Genomic DNA, 19,939 nt, shown 5'->3' with positions numbered 1-19,939 from the left:
TATATATGTGTTTTCTACTCCTCTGTTTTACTATTCATTGCTGTAGGGGTCTATACTGTATAATTGTACTGTCCATTGTGACTATTACTTATGGCAGCTATGTCCTACATTGGGCTTTAGGGGGCTTCTTTGTGTCATTTTTTAATGTTTTGAACCTTGTTTGTTGTGTTTGGCATTTAATAAAATCTCATAATTTTAAGGTTTATTGGTATATCTAATTCCTGGTGTGCACATGTTTACATGTGGAGCTTTTCCTTCTTTATATGTATTCTCTTGTCTGCATGATGTGGCATTGTTATCGGCGGTTATCTCAAATTCACTGATAATTGGGTGTGCCATGTTTTCACAGTCCCCGTGTGCAGAGATTGTCGTCAGAACTTGCCCAAAATGAAGCTGACAATCTAATTTCCCTTTATCAAACCCACTATTGGGGTATGTGCACATGGCGTCTTTTTCAGCAGATCCTGCTGGAAGTCACCTGACAAAATGCAGCAAAAACGCCAAATATATAGGTGCAGAAAACCTGTAACAGAAAACTCACAAATACTGTACATGTGCATGTGATCTGAGGGACACTATGCACGGAGCTTGTCAACACCACATTGTGCACTTATGTCACGTCTGTTAACCACTTCAGGGTTAGGAAACCGTGAAAAAGGTGACATGCTCATTCTTCCTGCTGGAAACTGACCATTGTCAATACTTGTAAGTATAGAGTAAAAGACGGCAGACCTGCCATGAAATCATCTGAAAGGACGCCGGCAAAGCATCAGGAAAACAACCACTGCTGTGTCCGTAAAATGGCTTCCTCTAACAATCCCTAACAGACGCCATGTCTACAAACCCTTACTAATTACACAGGAAGCTAATTAACCCCTTCATTAATGGACAGATTCTGGGGGAGATTTTTCATGTTTGTGTAGCCACATTCAGGAAACTATAGGGCTATGTTCACACAATGAGGTTTTGATGCATTTTTGATGTCGCAGCATTTCTGCTCCTATCCTGTAACTTAGATTACTTGCGTTTTTTTACATGTGCTTTTATAGCGTTTTTGAGGATCTGGTTTCTGTCTCATGTTGACATGTCATGGTTTAAATAAAGCTGCTTTGCTTTTGATACTGCCTAGTGTTTGACTCTGACAAAGCTTTATTGATATACTCACATGTGGACCATATTGTTTGATGCGTTTCCGTGGAAACACACTGAAATACTTGAGCGTTTTTACCTGTGATTTTTTTCACGTCTAATGCAAGTCTATGTGGAAAATCTGCACATAAGACTCAGCCTACCCACAAGGGAAATTGGCATGTAGCAGATTTGAAGCAAGCACCAGGTCAGTTTACACCAGTGGTGGACTTGGCCAGGGGGCAGAGTGGCATGTGCCTCATGGCTAGCACATGCGGCTGCGTCTACTAACTGAGGTCACACAGGGCAACCTTCACTGCTACTTCCCAGTTGGAGGATCTAAAATGGAGCTTGCAGGATGGGCAAGAGACAAACAAGGAGACAAAGAATATGTGTGTCTGTCTATGATTTTGTATATTTATATGAAAGTTTGTATATATGTGTATATATCTGTGTACATGTCTGTGCATGTTTGTATTTTTGCATGTCTGTCTGTGCATGTGTGGATGCGTGTCTATGTGTGCATCTGTTCATGTGTGCGTGCTTGCATGCGTGTGTCTGTACGTGCGTGTGCCTGTCTGCTTTTTTGTGTATGCTTCCCTTTTTGTGTGTGTGCGTGTCTGTGTGTATGTCTCCGCTTGTGTGCACAACACCTGCTGCAATGGCTGCGTGTGTGCAGCTCTGCACAATGGGGCTGTATACGGGGGACACAATGTGAGAGGTCAATGTAAAGAGGGGGCCCCTTATTGAAATGAGGAGGGCAAGTACCAAAATAGGGACAATGTGTGGGTCATATTTTGAGCAGGCAATACAATTAGGAGCAAGAATTTTTTAAGGAGCACTGGGTAGGGCAGATAGTTTTATGTAGGAGCATTACAATTATGCTATTTTTGAGAGCATTGTGTTGGGATGTGCTGCAGAAAAGATCGGAGAAGATGGAAGTCTGCAGAGAAAAGCTGTGGATGTGAAAAGTCACCATGGTGCCTGGAAAAGATGAAGAAGATTAGAAAGAGAATGACTCTGATCAGAAAAAACGTCATCAATAAGGTTCTGTGGTTCCTGTATGGTTAGCATTCTGATAATGACTGATAACTTCCAGAATCTCCTTACCATTGTTGATGACATATTAGGAGCTATAGGTTCATGTGATACAAGTATATACGGGGCTGACCTTACATTACAATTGATATACAATGTACTGATGGTGGCTCAGGTGCTGAATACGTGTACGAATGATGGTCATGGTGAAGTATTAATTTTCTGATGATGTCCTCGTGATGAACTCATGTACTATTATTAGTGGTTCTGGTGATGTATGCATGTACTGATGGTGGTTCAGGTGATGTATTCATGTTCTGATGTCTGCTTATGTGGCATATCTGCGTATAAGTGCATGTCTGCATATAAAAATTTTTTTTAAAAGAACTGAGAGTCCTCAGTGGTTGATACCTTTTAATGGCTAACTGAAACTGTCTGCATATATGTCTTTGTGTCTGGAATTGTATGTACATTTATAAGATTTGTGAATTGTGGTGTTTAAAACTTTCATGTGATTGGGAGACATTTAATAAATTTATAGGCACTTGTTCACACCTGTGTTGCAAATTTTGATGTCTTTCCAAGTTTAGGAACATACAATTGAAATTAACCCCTTTGAGAACCTTGACGTAACTGTGTCACCACCATAGGGATGTGATTAAGTGGAGCAGGTTTAGGAGCTGAGCCCACTCCATACCGGGCAGATGTCGGATGTGATACATAGCCAGCACCTGCCTGTAACAGTAGTAATCAGAGCTCACCTTGATTGCTGCTGTATTAAGTAGTTATATGCCCTTGTCAATCACTGTCAGCAGCATTTAGATAGCATGATGGCCGGTGTATGCACTCACCAGCTCCCATCAGCCCCCTGGGAGGCAGTGGCGGGTTGCTGATGCGTTGGCATGTGTTGATGCCATGTTGATCATTGATGAAGTCCAGCCTTAGATTGGCATCCTTTGGTGCTTGAAAAATGATTATTTTTATAGGTTAGTAAACCTGAAATCTGTAGCCAACAAGATACTAGTATACTGTATTGTCATATATGAAAGTTTGCTGAAGGTTTATGCAAGATCCCCTATAGGCATGTTTGTCCTGTGACAAGGGTGGGCATACCATTGGGGCAACCTGGGCAGCCGTACAGAGACCCAAGAGGTAAGGGGGCATACCTCTACCTCCAGAACAGGTGGAATGGTGTATTATGGTGAGATGTTGGACCGCTTAGAAACCATACACTGTTCTCCCAGAGGCGCCTCTTCTGTGTCTGATTCTGTACTAAGATGTCCCTCCATTTTAGAATGACTAGTACATAGTGCTGAAATGATCAGCTGCACATGGCAAGTCACTTGTACTATTGTGAACCTTTCTGGTTAATTTCTGGTTTTCAGTCCATCCATAGAGTATTATAAAGCGCGCCCTGTGCACTACCCCACAACCTCCACTAGATGGCGCCCGTGCAGCAGGAGAATCCGCAGAAGTCTGAACCGAGTTCTTCACTCCGTCGCTCCCTCCCAGGACGGACCCCAGTGCCGGTAGTACTGGTGAGAGGATCCCGGTGAGAAGTCGCCCTTGGGAGACATCATTACGTGCCCCTGCAGCGCGGAGTTGGGTGAAGCTCAGCAGTTTGGATGTTCTCCGGGATGATGGCTGCAGGACCCCGGGGCACTGCTGCCCACCAAGTGCTGCTCGCTTTGCTTTCCTTCAGTTTGGCGAGTGCCTACAACATAGATCTGGATCACCCCGTGCTCTTCCAGGGGCCCAATGGCTCCTTCTTTGGCTATGCAGTCCTGGAGCATCACCATGATGACACGAGATGGTAAGATGACAAGTCACATCGCTGTAGAGGTGCCCAACCACTGTGCCAGGTGGCTGCCACATTCACACCTGGCATTCACGTGCACAGGGCACTGTGATTACTATGGGCACTGTGATTACTATGGTCACTGTGATTACTATGGGCACTGTGATAACTATGGGCACTGTGATTACTATGGTCACTGTGATTACTATGGGCACTGTGATAACTATGGGCACTGTGATAACTATGGGCACTGTGATTACTATGGGCACTGTGATGACTATGGGCACTGTGATTACTATGGGCACTGATTACTATGGGCACTGTGATAACTATGAGCACTGTGATAACTATGGGCATTGTGATGACTATGGGCACTGTGATTACTATGGTAACTGATTACTATGGGCACTGTGATGACTATGGGCACTGTGATTACTATGGGCACTGATTACTATGGACACTGTGATAACTATGCGCACTGTGATGACTATGGGCACTGTGATGACTATGGGCACTGTGATAACTATGAGCACTGTGATAACTATGGGCATTGTGATGACTATGGGCACTGTGATAAGTATGGGCGCTGTGATGACTATGAGCACTGTAATTACTGTGGGCACTTTGATAACTATGGGCACTGTGATAACTATGGGTACTGTGATGACTGTGAGCACTGTGATTACTATGGGCACTATGATGACTATGGGCACTGTGATTTCTACGGGCACTGTGATTACTATGGGTACTGTGATAACTATGGGCAATGTGATAACTATGGGCACTGTGATAACTATGGGCACTGTGATGACTATGGGCAGTGTGATGACTATGGGCACTGTGATGACTATGGGCACTGTGATTACTATGGACACTGTGATTACTATGGGCGCTGTGATTACTATAAGCACTGTGATTACTATGGGCACTGTGATAACTATGGGCACTGTGATGACTATGGGCACTGTGATGACTATGGGCACTGTGATTACTATGGTTACTGTCACTGTGATTACTATGGGCGCTGTGATTACTATGGGCACTGTGATTACTATGGGCACTGTGATGACTATGGGCACTGTGATGACTATGGACACTGATGACTATGGGCACTGTGATTACTATGAACACTGTGATGACAATGAGCACTGTGATTACTATAGGCACTGTGATCACTATGGGCACTGTGATTTCTATGGGCACCGTGATACCAATGGACACTGTGATGACAATGGGCACTGTGATTACTATAGGCACTGTGATTACTATGGGCACTGTGAGTACTATGAGCACTGTAATGACTATGGGCACTATGATTACTATGGGCACTGTGATTACTATGGGCGCTGTGATTACTATGGGCACTGTGATTACTATGAGCACTGTGATTACTATGGGCACTGTGATTACTATGGACACTGTGATTACTATGGGCACTGTGATGACTATGGGCAGTGTGATTACTATGGGCGCTGTGATTACTATGGGCACTGTGATTACTATGGGCACTGTGATTACTATGGACACTGTGATTACTATGGGCACTATGATTACTATGGGCACTGTGATTACTATGGGCACTGTGATTACTATGAGCACTGTGATTTCTATGAGCACTGTGATTACTATGGGCACTGTGATTATATGGACACTGTGATTACTATGGGCACTGTGATGACTATGGGCAGTGTGATGACTATGGGCAGTGTGATTACTATGGGCACTGTGATTACTATGGGCACTGTGATTTCTATAAGCACTGTGATTACTATGGGCACTGTGATTACTATGGGCACTGTGATTTCTATAAGCACTGTGATGACTATGGGCGCTGTGATTACTATGGGCACTGTGATTACTATGGGCACTGTGATTTCTATAAGCACTGTGATTACTATGGGCACTGTGATTACTATGGGCACTGTGATTACTATGGACACTGTGATTACTATGGGCACTGTGATGACTATGGACACTGTGATGACTATGGGCACTGTGATTACTATGGGCACTGTAATAACTATGGACACTGTGATGACTATGGGCACTGTGATTTCTATGAGCACTGTGATTACTATGGGCACTGTGATTACTATGAGCACTGTGATTTCTATGAGCACTGTGATTACTATGGTCACTATGATGACTATGGGCACTGTGATTACTATGGGCACTGTGATTACTATGGGCACTGTGATGACTATGGGCACTGTGATTACTATGGGCACTGATTACTATGGGCACTGTGATAACTATGGGCACTGTGATAACTATGGGCATTGTGATGACTATGGGCACTGTGATAAGTATGGGCACTTGTGATGACTATGGGCGCTGTGATGACTATGAGCACTGTAATTACTGTGGGCACTTTGATAACTATGGGCACTGTGATAACTATGGGTACTGTGATGACTGTGAGCACTGTGATTACTATGGGCACTATGATGACTATGGGCACTGTGATTTCTATGGGCACTGTGATTACTATGGGTACTGTGATAACTATGGGCAATGTGATAACTATGGGCAGTGTGATGACTATGGGCACTGTGATGACTATGGGCACTGTGATTACTATGGAGCACTGTGATTTCTATGAGCACTGTGATTACTATGGTCACTATGATGACTATGGGCACTGTGATTACTATGGGCACTGTGATTACTATGGGCACTGTGATGACTATGGGCACTGTGATGACTATGGGCACTGTGATGACTATGGGCACTGTGATAACTATGAGCACTGTGATAACTATGGGCATTGTGATGACTATGGGCACTGTGATAAGTATGGGCACTGTAATTACTGTGGGCACTTTGATAACTATGGGCACTGTGATGACTATGGGCACTGTGATTACTATGGGCACTGTAATAACTATGGACACTGTGATCACTATGGGCACTGTGATTTCTATGAGCACTGTGATTACTATGGGCACTGTGATTACTATGAGCACTGTGATTTCTATGAGCACTGTGATTACTATGGTCACTGTGATGACTATGGGCACTGTAATAACTATGGACACTGTGATGACTATGAGCACTGTGATTACTATGGTCACTGTGATGACTATGGGCACTGTGATTACTATGGGCACTGTGATTACTATGGACACTGTGATGACTATGAGCACTGTGATTACTATGGTCACTGTGATGACTATGGGCACTGTAATGACTATGGACACTGTGATGACTATGGGCACTGTGATGGCTATGGGCACTGTGATGGCTATGGGCACTGTGATAACTATGGTCAGTGTGATTACTATGAGCACTGTGATATCTATGGGCACTGACATCTGTGACGAAGGCTCAGTTTGCTGCCCGGGGGGTTTGTTGTCACTTTCCCTGGCACCCCGGGCACACAAAGCAGTCAGTAGCATGGGATGAGACCCCATGATACCCTTTACTGTATTACCCTGATGTCTCTTTTGAACTATCTTATACTTCTCCACTCATTAGTTTTTTCTCCGATCCTCAGATACTCCTCCTGTCAAAACAAATAATCATATGCCAATTAGCCAATATTACTAAAAAATGACTGCGCACGTAATCTGATGTAATTAGCAATGGACATTTGAGCCCTAATTAATCATTTCTGGGTTGTTTTTTCTTTTTTGGTCTTTGGGTATTTGTTGATTCTTTTTAGTATAAAATTCATCAATATGCCTCATATAATTTATGAATTTTGTGCAAAACAAAAAAAGCCCTTTATTTTTGGCCCATTTTGCATAATTGCAGTACAAAAAGTCATGTTTCAAAAAAAATGACAGAAAATGTATATGAGTCGCCCACCACATCGCTGCAGCGGTCGCCTGCGGGGACTTCTCTGTAGGGACCCTTCTGGCAACAGGTCAGAATGAGGGGTGACCGCCACTGCAGTTTAATGAGCGTCTGGGGCTGATGGTATCTGCAGTTGGATGTTGTGGCCTCCCGAGAGTGAGGCTGGCCCCAGGGGCTCGGGTGTGTATGTGTGGAACCACAGGTCGCAGAAGAACTCAGCCTCAGTCCAGAAATGTCTTTCAACTTGTTTACTCACATTCAGCTGGTTTGGTGAGATAACCCGGGCAATACTGAGATAGACCAGAGAGAACCAGGTATCCTTCAGGCTGGTATAGGGGTGACTGCTGACTCGCCTTCCTAGCACTTCTAGTTTCGGACAACCCCTGACTTAAAGTACCGTGGGATTCATCCAGGGAAGTCGCAGCTGCCTTTTCTCCCCTTTCTGGCCCATTTGCTGGCAGCGTGGACCAAGGTGGATAGCTTCAGGCTCAATCCTCCTTATGGGCCCCCTCGTTGCTGCTGATGCTCGGACTCTGTGTTGGTTGGTGTGGAACGTCTAGTCTCACCACCTGCAGGATTTAGCAGACCACTGAATGGATGTCTGGCTCTAGGGACCTGTTCCCCGTGCGTGCTTTCATTACCAGGAGTCCTCGTACTCGACTCCTTACTGCTCTCTCTCTTCAGATGCCTTTCAGACTGACTGTGGCTATGTACTCCCCCGCCAGCAGCCACTACATGTGCAGGGTCTGACTAGTGTGTTCACTCTCCTGCGTCTGCACTTCAGACTCGGCTACCTCCAGCTCCTCTTTCCTTGACTGCCACTGCAACAACACTAGTTTCCAGCTTCTTCACCGCACCACTAGCTGAGATGTGGAGGCCACGCCCCCTCCTGGGTCTGCCCAGGGTCCCCTCTAAGATGTGTGTGAGACCTGGTTAAAGTGTGTCTGTGTGTACACACCCTACTCAGCTTTTAGGATGACCTGTTTGCACTCACCCAGCGTGGGTGCAGTACTCAGTGGTGCCTGACCAGGTCAGGGGCGCCACATTCCCCCTTGGTTATCAACAGCACGTACTCGGGCTACAAAGACAAAAGTTTTTCTTTTAATACAAACTTTAAGACAACTTTCTCCACACAGGGAAGGCATTCAGATAAAACATCATAAAACATTATACCAGGTACCATTCTTCCCCACCCACCACCCACAAGTCCGTAACCAACCCAAAAACCTCTCAGAAGGCAGGTCACCGGTCCTTTTGGTAACCAGGTCTGGGCCAGCTCTATCCCAGCCTTTCCTCCAATCTTCCTCTCCTGAGGATGGTTGTTAAAGGTAGGCCCCATAAACAGGCGCACCCGCTTCCGCGTGGTGGAGAGCCAGGCCCCATAAACAGGCGTGCTCCCTTGTCCTTGGCGAGCCAGGCCCATAAACAGGCTTGCTCTTGGCTTTTAGACAGCAGTTTCATCACAGGCGTCCTTCCTGGTGGTGCAGAGCCAGGCCCCATAAACAGGCGTGCTCTGGGTTGGTACCACTGAGGTAACTTTATACACTGCGAGAGTTTGTGGTTATAGCCAGTTCATAACCTTATGGTCCATAGTTTTAAAGTGCACAAAAGCAGGTGCAAAAAAAAAAAAGGAAACATTTTTAAAAGTTCTCACAAGAGTCCTTGAGGGCGCATTCTTAAACAGGTAAACGTTGCTTCAACTTCAAAATATTTTCTGGAAACTCTTTCTACTGAAGAACAGAATTCCTTCTCTCACTGGTGCTTGGCACTGTAGTGCTCTGCTCCTGGGAAGTGGTGTCTTGGATGTTTCGGACTTCTTGGGCATTTTGGGTATCTTGAGTTCCTTCTTGAGCTGCATCTTGAGCTTCTTCTTGAGCTTCATCTAGTGCTTCATCTTGTGCATCATCTGGTACTTCAGCCGGCTCCCAGGTCACATACATGCTAGGTATATAGGCTGCTGGGTCTTCTTCCTCGGCAGGGGACGCTGCGACCTCCTTCGGTCGCTTGGGAAGTGTGGGCTCATCATCCAGGCCTCTCATTTTTCTTGACGGTGCTGGGTACTCTTCTGATTGCTCTGGCAGCGGCTCCGGAGATGAGCTTTCATCAGCTGGCCAGGGTGGTGGACCCCTCTCTGACATAAAGGGAGCTGGCACCACTTCAGATCTTGATGGCAGCCTGGGGACCAGGTACTTGTCCACCAGGTGTGCCGGGAACCGAGTTTTTAAGTCTCTTTTTAGTTGAGCCGCTTCTTCGGACGCTTCTGGCAGGAGCACAAGGGTGGCATTCCCAGTCAGCGACTGGGGCGCTGTGACCGCTTCTCGTCTGCAGAGGTAGGAATAGAAGGCGTTGCGGCCTGGTCTGATCTGGCCGTAGGCACCGCTCTGAACGTCGCAGCAGGGATCGCAGAAGGGATCGCTTCGGCCTCCGGTAACAGCGCCGGCAGGGTCAGTACACCCGATCGGGCGGGAGCAGCGTGGGACTCACCCTAGGTTAGGCCGGACATCTCCCGCAGCAGGGTAGCCATCACCGGTGACAACTCCATTTCGGCGTGAACGGCACCTCCACGCTGGCCTCGCTGCACCAGCATCTGCAGATTTCGTATGGCCAGCACCATCTCCTTCGTCCACACGGCGATCTCCCGCCTGCTCTGCTCCTTCATCCTGTCGGCCATTCTCCCAACTTCAGCCTCCAGCTCAGCGGCGGTCATCGGCCTGGTCCATCCCAGCTCTTTCTGGTCTCCGCTTGCAGACGCCATCTTGTCTTGCTTTCTGTCCACCAGGTTCTCTCTCAGTCTCGTTTCTTTTTCCACCAGCCTGGGACATCCCCACCGTCTAGGGTCAGATCCGCCCACATCTCTGTTTCTCGCGGGGTCAGAGCGCTCCAGGGGTTCTAGGGTAGCCACACCTCTTCGTGGGCAGTTACTTTTTTTTGCACGGGTTGCAGTTGTTTCTTTGGGGCGCTTTCTGCGGTGGCAATATGGCGGCATTTCAAACTTTTCAATCGGATCTCCAAGGCGCACGGTCACCTGTCTTAACAGGTCTAGTCCTTATCCTGTTCGTGACGCCAGATGAGTCGCCCACCACAGCGCTGCAGCGGTCGCCTGCGGGGACTTTTCTGTAGGGACCCTTCTGGCAACAGGTATGTCAGGTTCACTTTCATAGGAGTCGTGACGCCACTCTTGGTTTTGCGGTTAGAATGAGGGGTGACCGCCAGTGCAGTTTAACGAGCGTCTGGGGCTGATGGTGTCTGCAGTCTGGTGTTATGGCCTCTCGAGAGTGAGGCTGGCCCCAGGGGCTCGGGTGTGTGTGTGTGTGGAACCACAGGTCACAGAAGAACTCAGTCTCAGTCCAGAAATGTCTTTCAACTTGTTTACTCACATTCAGCTGGTTTGGTGAGATAACCCGGGCAATACTGAGATAGACCAGAGAGAACCAGGTATCCTTCAGGCTGGTATAGGGGTGACTGCTGACTCGCCTTCCTAGCACTTCTAGTTTCGGACAACCCCTGACTTAAAGTACCGTGGGATTCATCCAGGGAAGTCGCAGCTGCCTTTTCTTCCCTTTCTGGCCCGTTTGCTGGCAGCGTGGACCAAGGTGGATAGCTTCAGGCTCAATCCTCCTTATGGGCCCCCTCGTTGCTGCTGATGCTCGGACTCTGTGTTGGTTGGTGTGGAACGTCTAGTCTCACCACCTGCAGGATTTAGCAGACCACTAAATGGATGTCTGGCTCTAGGGACCTGTTCCCCGTGCGTGCTTTCATTACCAGGAGTCCTCGTACTCGACTCCTTACTGCTCTCTCTCTTCAGGTGCCTTTCAGACTGACTGTGTGGCAATGTACTCCCCCGCCAGCAGCCACTACACGTGCAGGGTCTGACTAGTGTGTTCACTCTCCTGCGTCTGCACTTCAGACTCGGCTACCTCCAGCTCTTCTTTCCTTGACTGCCACTGCAACAACACTAGTTTCCAGCTTCTCCACCGCACCACTAGCTGAGATGTGGAGGCCACGCCCCCTCCTGGGTCTGCCCAGGGGTCCCCTCTAAGATGTGTGTGAGACCTGGTTAAAGTGTGTCTGTGTGTACACACCCTACTCAGCCTTTAGAATGACTTGTTTGCACTCACCCAGCGTGGGTGCAGTACTCAGTGGTGCCTGACCAGGTCAGTGGCGCCACATATACTATAATAAGTGGTGTTCATAAAACTACTCCATAGGGCGGAGAAGAAGGGTACGACATGCCCAGCAAACTGGAATCAGGTGACAAGATCTGGAAATAAAATCTCTGCCCACAACGACAAACGTAAATAATAAAAGGTGCACACATAAAATAAAATAGACTTTATACAGGGCAAACTGAAAAGAATAGGTCACAAATGAAAAAAAAGAGAAAAATCGCTCATAAACTGGACAAAAAAAAGTGCAGTGCAACAATGAATGGGGCCCATGATCCGGCGGGGCAGATATCGGGCACTGCGGCTTCATGAGCGGCCATGGACCTGGTAGGGCCACATACTGGGCAGGGATCAATCTTCAAGATAATGATCCATGTTTCTAATAGTGTTATTTAAAGTTGAAATGCCCCTTTATTAATTTTTTAATGGCCTCTGCAGACATCCTGGTGCCTGGAGGCGTATGATGCCTCACCGTCTAGGTGTCTGCAGCCATTAGGAGCTCCTGTGCCATCTCTCACCACATTTCTCTGCCCGGCAGCTCCTCAGCGCTCCTGAATCTGTGGAAGTTCTCTACTTCATTGTGGAGACTTCTTCTGGAAATGTTCTTCACAAGTTCTGTGTGTGGGAACGTCTCATCATGAGGAAGCACTTTTAGTTGTACCAGTGTCAGAGAGATGTAAACAGGGGGATACAGAAGAGCTGGTGCCGGGGTCTACACCCTGTAGTTTGGCGATGGTACCAATGGGCTCCTAAACCAAAGTATGAGAATATTTAGGGGATGCACCACATCCCCAATTATCAGCCCATGGCAGAAGCAGGCAGTGGGGAGGCTGTGGCAGGGGAAGGGTGCATTGGTGTCCTCCCTTGAACAAGTCAATACAAAAAGCACAATGCTGTCACAGTAGAGTTATGGATAAAATTTCTGAAATGTTTCTGCACGGTGTGAGGCGTCTCTACAGCCCTGCATGGTAAGATATCATGCATATGAAAGATGACCCACCATGGTCCATGAGCCCAGACTGCACCCCTTCCATTGGATGGAATTGGATGCCCTTCCATTTGGATGCTGTATTATCAGGACACATTCCACTCTGTAATATATGTAATACGGAGCTGTATAGAGGCGCATACAGGCCATGTGGAGCTGTGCCATGGAGTAAATCTGAAGTCACTCATTATTGGAATCACTGTCAGCGGTCTCCTCACTAATTGTTGGTAATATATAATATAATCCTCATCTCATGACAGTGACCTAGTAGGCTGAGGTAGATGGACGTAACCACTAGCTAACCTCTGCCCCAACACTGCACCTACAAAATACCGCCCTGACCGTCCAGCATATATGATTCATATAGACCTGCAGGGTGTATATGGTCACCCAAGGCCGCCACTAGCCTAGACACTAGGAGGCAGGGAATATAGGTGAGACTCTATCATACAGGTATATATACTGTACACACAATGGGGCCTTTCATGACTTGCATCATCTTTACTATGTGTGTAGACACTGGCCTGACTGAAAGTTTGGCTTAGCAGAAAAGGGGCATAGTCTAATGGGACACCATGTGCCAGAATTGTAGGTACAATAACTAATAGGTGGCGTACAATTAGGACCTGATTCATAAAGTAGTTTGGGGCAGATTTCTGCCATAAAACACCTTAACAAGTTGCCATATTTATTTCTATGACAAGTTGTGCAAAAATACAGCGATATTTATTTTTTCAAAATTGTCAGAGCTTGGGTGGGACAGACCTGGCTAAGCGCGCCCATCTCATTCATGAAAATGGACACCACTTTGGTTGCGTAGCCAGACATGTCCTCACATTCCTGCCGGGGGTGCCCTGCACTTATAAGATGCCCAGATTCATTATTCCACCATGCCCCCTCATTAAGACCGCAGTACTGACTTGGCCCCTAGCTGAGACCGTCTGAAGATGCACCACATTTATCAATGACCACTGACACTAAAGTCTTGATTCATCATGGTGTTTTCATCAGAATTCTCTTGTAAAACACAACTTTTGTCATTTTTACACCAGTCCCTTTCAGCGACGCTATACTTGGTGGAGCTGGGAGAGGGCGTAGCGGAGTCCACACAGCAAATTCATCACAATGTATGCCACAAACATGCCAGAGATGTAGGCCAGCCCCTGATGGAGGCGCCTGACAGTTGTAAGATGCTATGAATTAATAAATTTGTCTCATCTTCCTTCCAGCGGTGCCTTTATTAAGACTGACCGAAAATCCCCAGCCTCATAAGAATTAGTATCGGTGCAGACGTCCCAGTGTGGTTTCTGCAGCATATATATGGCTTCTGCAGCAAATCTGGTACTCTACTGAGAACTGGCACATAACTGAACCAGCCCGGTATCTTGTGCCCCCTCCCACGGCCCCCATGTCAGACGGATGCAGGACACAGACCTTCTTTTCCAGTTGTGATGCCAGCGTAAGAGCGTGGTCGAATTTTGGGAATATATAGACTATTCTTTTTATATAGTGGCCTCTGGCCGAGAAGCGACATTCACACAGGAAAGCTGCAGCCATACTGTGATGGGGGGCTGCATTCCAGCATGTAACGTGTCCCCATCGTGACTGCAATTCAATCTACACTAGTCTGTGTTCACGGCCATATCACATGAATTAGTCATGTCTTGACTGCTTGCTTTGGACGCAGCTAGTGAATAGCAGAATGGCCAAAATTCATGAAGAACTATGACTATGTAAACTAAACTGTGTCCGGACCAGGCCTTGCCTTCTTTTGGATATAACTTGGCCTAGCTCGGCGGCTCACAAAATAATTTCCATAGCTGCATGCACAAGGTCTCAGATGACGCCCCAGCCCAGTGGACTGTATGGGACTGGCCGGGGTGCATTGTGAAGGACACAGTATGGAAAATGCAGGCAGCAGGGGGGCCGGCGTGTGTGTGCTCTGCATAGGATACGTGCCAAGCCCCCCTTACAAAACCTCTGCACACCCAAGAGAAGAAAAAGCACATAGACCTGAATTACAAAAGGAAAGTGACTGGATGTTTTAGAATACAGACAAACAATAGTAATATAGCGATGGGAGATTTCTCCCATAAATAACCCTTGCTGGGGGTCTGACTGCTGGATCACCATAATCATAAGAACAAGGGTCCCTAAGTGCTCTGTAGTGCCTATGTGTGACCATCTCTCCATTCACTGAATACGGGAATAATAGTCACACATGCACATCCAAGCACATAGCCCCATAGAGGTAAACGGGGCAGTGGCCTGAAGAGCTGTGCGAACCAGAAGGTCCGGCTGACTTTTGAGAATGTTCTTGACTCCTGTGGTTGCCCACCGGTAGTCTGCTCCCCGGCATATAGGTGCCGTAGGAGCCCGTTTTGCCCGCAGGCGCTGGCCCTTGGATCTCTAGCCTGTGGCGGTGGCTGTATATCCTCTCTGGGTGGACGGTTGCCTTCAATCGGGACTTAGTAGTTGGGAAACCCCTGGGGTTCCTGTCACATTCGGATTTGACTATTGACGGCGGCTCCAAGCCTGGTCGGGGTCCGATGGACCTGCCTGTGTGCTTAGCTTCACTCTGTTCCCCGGTCCGGTACCGGCGGGACGACGCCCGACCCCAGTCCTTCCGGCTCTGCGGAGTTCAACCAACTCCTGCAGATGGCCACCACCGTCTGCCAACCTTGCTGTCAGTGCCTGGGCTCCAACCCAGACACTCGAAGTGTTCACTCCTCTCACTTTCACCTCCAAAACTAAACTGACACTTTTCCCGCCTCCAGGCCTGTGAACTCCTCGGTGGGTGGGGCCAACCACCTGGCTCCGCCCCACCTGGTGTGGACATCAGACCCTGAAGGGAGGCAACAAGGGTTTTTGATTTGGCTGGTGTAACTGCCTAGGGTGGAGGTGTGTGTGTTGGTATGTATGTGACTGCCTGGCTAGTCCAGGCCGTCACATATGCGGTGAGGTAATGGAGCACCGCCGCTGCTGGTGACAGGATCCCGGGGATGGTAATGGGCAGCAAGGTGGTGATTTTCCCTCCACGGGTAGGGTGTTGATGTCCCGGGACCCCGGTGTGATGGATTGGGGAGTAACGGGTGCAGTCCACGGCTTAGACTGGGTGGTGCAGGAGTACTCACAGTATAAGGCAATAACTGACATGAGTCCAAAAATTAACCAAGTTGCTGGTAACTGGTGCCCACGGCTGCAATGAGGATGGGTCCCACACCCGTGTGTGTAATTCGGGTGTTTTTCTCCTGCCTGGCGGCTGGCCTATTCCTGAGGCCCTCACTGCCACTTCTCCTAGCCCAACACAGGGGCTGCTTCCAGCCCTCTCTCCTCCTGCTGACTGACTGAAACTAAACTCTGCTCTCTCCAAGCTCCTCTCTCCCCCTCCCCTTTTCCTGAGGAGGGGGCGAGTGGGGCCCGATTGTCTGGTATGTATTGGTGTGGGAAACTCCCCAAGGGAGAGTGAGCTCTGCACCATAAAGATGTATGAAGACCTCTGTGACACCCTGGTTTTGCCAGGGCGGCACACTAACCACCATGCCACCATTAACACTAACTTCCAAATCAATTTTCTTGATTTTATTGCACCATAAAAAATACAAAGATGGGCGCAGTAAGGTTTCGACCCACTTTTAAATGTGTTGGTCTTTGCTGTGTTGGAGATTTGGGGACATGTCCTTTTGTTGGACTTGCATCTATGTGGTGAGGACATTTGGTACTGTCTCATCATTTTTTTATTTGTCCATCAGGCGCATCATAGAGCTGCATGTATGGAGTATGTTAATCCACCATTTTCTAACACCACAATTGTTCAGATATTAGTGATGTTACGGTGCTCATTGTTTCATATATTTAGAACTTATCCAGTATTTGAGGGAATGCAGAAAAAAAATGTGAAGAGAAGAAATTAACTACAGGTTTGATGACCATTGTTTTTTACCCTTTTCGTTCACTCTGCTAATCTTAAGCCAGCTTTACACCTTACAATTAGGTATGCGATCTCGTATGCGATGTGACACGCCCAGGTCGCATATGCGATCTAATGAGATTGCACGTAGGTCGTTCATTTGCTGTCACACGTGCGTTAGTAGCCTATGTTAAATTGGTCAATTTTGTGTGCGATCCTTTAGATCATGTGTTCTGTGACGTATGCATTGGGCACCCTTTTTTTTTTTATTTATTGTCTTGCCAAGCGTGTGTAATGTGTAGGGATGCGTTTTTACTATGTCATCTGCCATTCAGCTCTGCTACATGGTCGCTGACAGCAGACACAGACAGCCATGTAGCAGAGCTGAATGGCAGATGACAGCAGACACAGACAGAGCCGCACTGTCAGAATGAACTCGGGTGAACTTCACCCGACTTCATTGTCATACTGCGGCTCTGTCTGTGTCGCGTCCTGATTAGCGGTCACCTGTGAAGGGCTCTCCGGTGACCGCTAATCCCCTGAGTGACTGAATTGAGCAGCCCTCTCTCATATACTCACCGATCCCCGATCACCGGCGCTGCACGGCGTTCACACTGCTCCGGCGGCTTTTACTGTTTTGAAAAAGCCGGCCGCCCATTAAACAATCTCGTATTCCCTGCTTACCCCGCCCACCGGCGCCTATGATTGGTTACAGTGAGACACGCCCCCCCACGCTGAGTGACAGGTGTCACACTGCACCCAATCACAGCAGCCGGTGGGCGTGTCTATACTGTGTAGTGAAATAAATAATTAAATAATTAAAAAAAACGGCGTGCGGTCCCCCCCAATTTTAAAACCAGCCAGATAAAGCCATACGGCTGAAGGCTGGTATTCTCAGGATGGGGAGCTCCACGTTATGGGGAGCCCCCCAGCCTAACAATATCAGCCAACAGCCGCCCAGAATTGCCGCATACATTATATGCGACAGTTCTGGGACTGTACCCGGCTCTTCCCGATTTGCCCTGGTGCGTTGGCAAATCGGGGTAATAAGGAGTTATTGGCAGCCCATAGCTGCCAATAAGTCCTAGATTAATCATGTCAGGCGTCTATGAGACGCCTTCCATGATTAATCTGTAAATTACAGTAAATAAACACACACACCCGAAAAAATCCTTTATTGGAAATAAAAAACACACACACATTCCCTGGTTCACCACTTTAATCAGCCCCAAAAAGCCCTCCTTGTCCGGCGTACTCCAGGATGCTCCAGCGTCGCATCCAGCGCTGCTGCATGGAGGTGACCGGAGCTACAGAAGACACCGCCGCTCCGGTCACCTCCACGCAGCTAATGAAGACAGCCGCGCGATCAGCTGATCTGTCACTGAGGTTACCCGCTGTCACTGGATCCAGCGGTGGCCGCGGGTAACCTCAGTGACAGATCCGCTGATCGCGCTACTCACCTCAGTTGCTGACTGGAACTGACCGGAGCGGCGGTGAGTAGCGCGATCAGCTGAGCTGTCACTGAGGTTACCCGCGGCCACCGCAGTGACAGCGGGTAACCTCAGTGACAGATCAGCTGATCGCGCGGCTGTCTTCATTAGCTGCGTGGAGGTGACCGGAGCGGCTGTGTCTGCTGCAGCTCCGGTCACCTCCATGCAGCAGCGCTGGATGCGACGCTGGACTATCCTGGATTACGCCGGACAAGGAGGGCTTTTTGGGGCTGATTAAAGTGGTGAACCAGGGAATGTGTGTGTGTTTTTTATTTCCAATAAAGGATTTTTTCGGGTGTGTGTGTTTATTTACTGTAATTTACAGATTAATCATGGAAGGTGTCTCATAGACGCCTGACATGATTAATCTATGACTTATTGGCAGCTATGGGCTGCCAATAACTCCTTATTACCCCGATTTGCCAACGCACCAGGGCAAATCGGGAAGAGCCGGGTACAGTCCCAGAACTGTCGCATATAATGTATGCGGCAATTCTGGGCGGCTGTTGGCTGATATTGTTAGGCTGGGAGGCTCCCCATAATGTGGAGCTCCCCATCCTGAGAATACCAGCCTTCAGCCGTATGGCTTTATCTGGCTGGTTTTAAAATTGGGGGGGACCGCACGCCGTTTTTTTTAATTATTTAATTATTTATTTCACTACACAGTATAGACACGCCCACCGGCTGCTGTGATTGGGTGCAGTGTGACACCTGTCACTCAGCGTGGGGGGCGTGTCTCACTGTAACCAATCATAGGCGCCGGTGGGCGGGGTAAGCAGGGAATACGAGATTGTTTAATGGGCGGCCAGCTTTTTCAAAACAGTAAAAGCCGCCGGAGCAGTGTGAATGCCGTGCAGCGCCGGGGATCGGGGATCGGTGAGTATATGAGAGAGGGGGATAGACTGACATGGACAGAGAGAGAGGGACAGAGATAGTGACGGACTGACAGAGATTAGTGCATGACAGACATTGTGAGGCGCTTCAGAACGCAGCTTTTCAGCTGCGCTCTGAAGCAGACCTTTTTTAAGCTGCGGTGCAGAGCGCACACCTGCGCACATAGCATCAGACACCAAAATCGTATGATGGATGTCACACGTTACAATTGACTAGTTTCGTACTACCAAACGTCCAATGTATGAGGAATAAACGACGTGTATGCGATCACCGTATTTTCGTTCAATATCGATCGCATGTAGGTTTCACACGCAAATACATCACGAACGATGCCGGATGTGCGTCACTTACAACTTGACCCCGACGACGGATTGAAAGATCTATTGAAGTGTGTAAAGCCAGCTTTATCGGGAGGGTTACTGCAATATTGGATATTTCTGTACGCGACATATTGTGGCACCAAAGTACCACACTAAATTTGCCTCTTTGGAAGACGCCTAACCCCAGTTGTAATGTGATAACGCTTATAGGTAATTGCAGAATACAAGCTGCCAGTGTACACTGCGTGCAGAATTATTAGGCAAATGAGTATTTTGATCACATGATAATTTTTATACATGTTGTCCTACTCCAAGCTGTATAGGTTTGAGAGCCAACCATCCAATTAAGTAAATAAGGTGATGTGCATCTCTGTAATGAGGAGGGGTGTGGTGTAATGACATCAACACC

At 47.9% G+C, this 19,939-nt stretch overlaps 1 protein-coding gene across 1 annotated transcript in view; it reads left to right on the top strand.

Moving 5' to 3' along the window:
* The first annotated feature begins 3,684 nt into the window (after window positions 1-3,684).
* The window catches only part of ITGA9 (integrin subunit alpha 9), a 644,853-nt gene continuing 628,598 nt past the window's right edge, over window positions 3,685-19,939 (top strand). Inside the window, exon 1 of the mRNA XM_075316572.1 lies at window positions 3,685-3,979. Within this exon, the coding sequence (XP_075172687.1) occupies window positions 3,792-3,979 (188 nt within the window). The 5' untranslated portion in view covers window positions 3,685-3,791. The remainder of the gene's footprint in view (window positions 3,980-19,939) is intronic.

The sequence above is a fragment of the Anomaloglossus baeobatrachus genome, chromosome 6 (genome assembly GCF_048569485.1).
Source record: "Anomaloglossus baeobatrachus isolate aAnoBae1 chromosome 6, aAnoBae1.hap1, whole genome shotgun sequence".
In the NCBI taxonomy this organism is placed as follows: Eukaryota; Metazoa; Chordata; class Amphibia; order Anura; family Aromobatidae; genus Anomaloglossus; species Anomaloglossus baeobatrachus.
The sequence above is the reverse complement of the archived record's forward strand: the minus strand, read 5'-3'. Positions and strand labels throughout refer to the sequence as shown.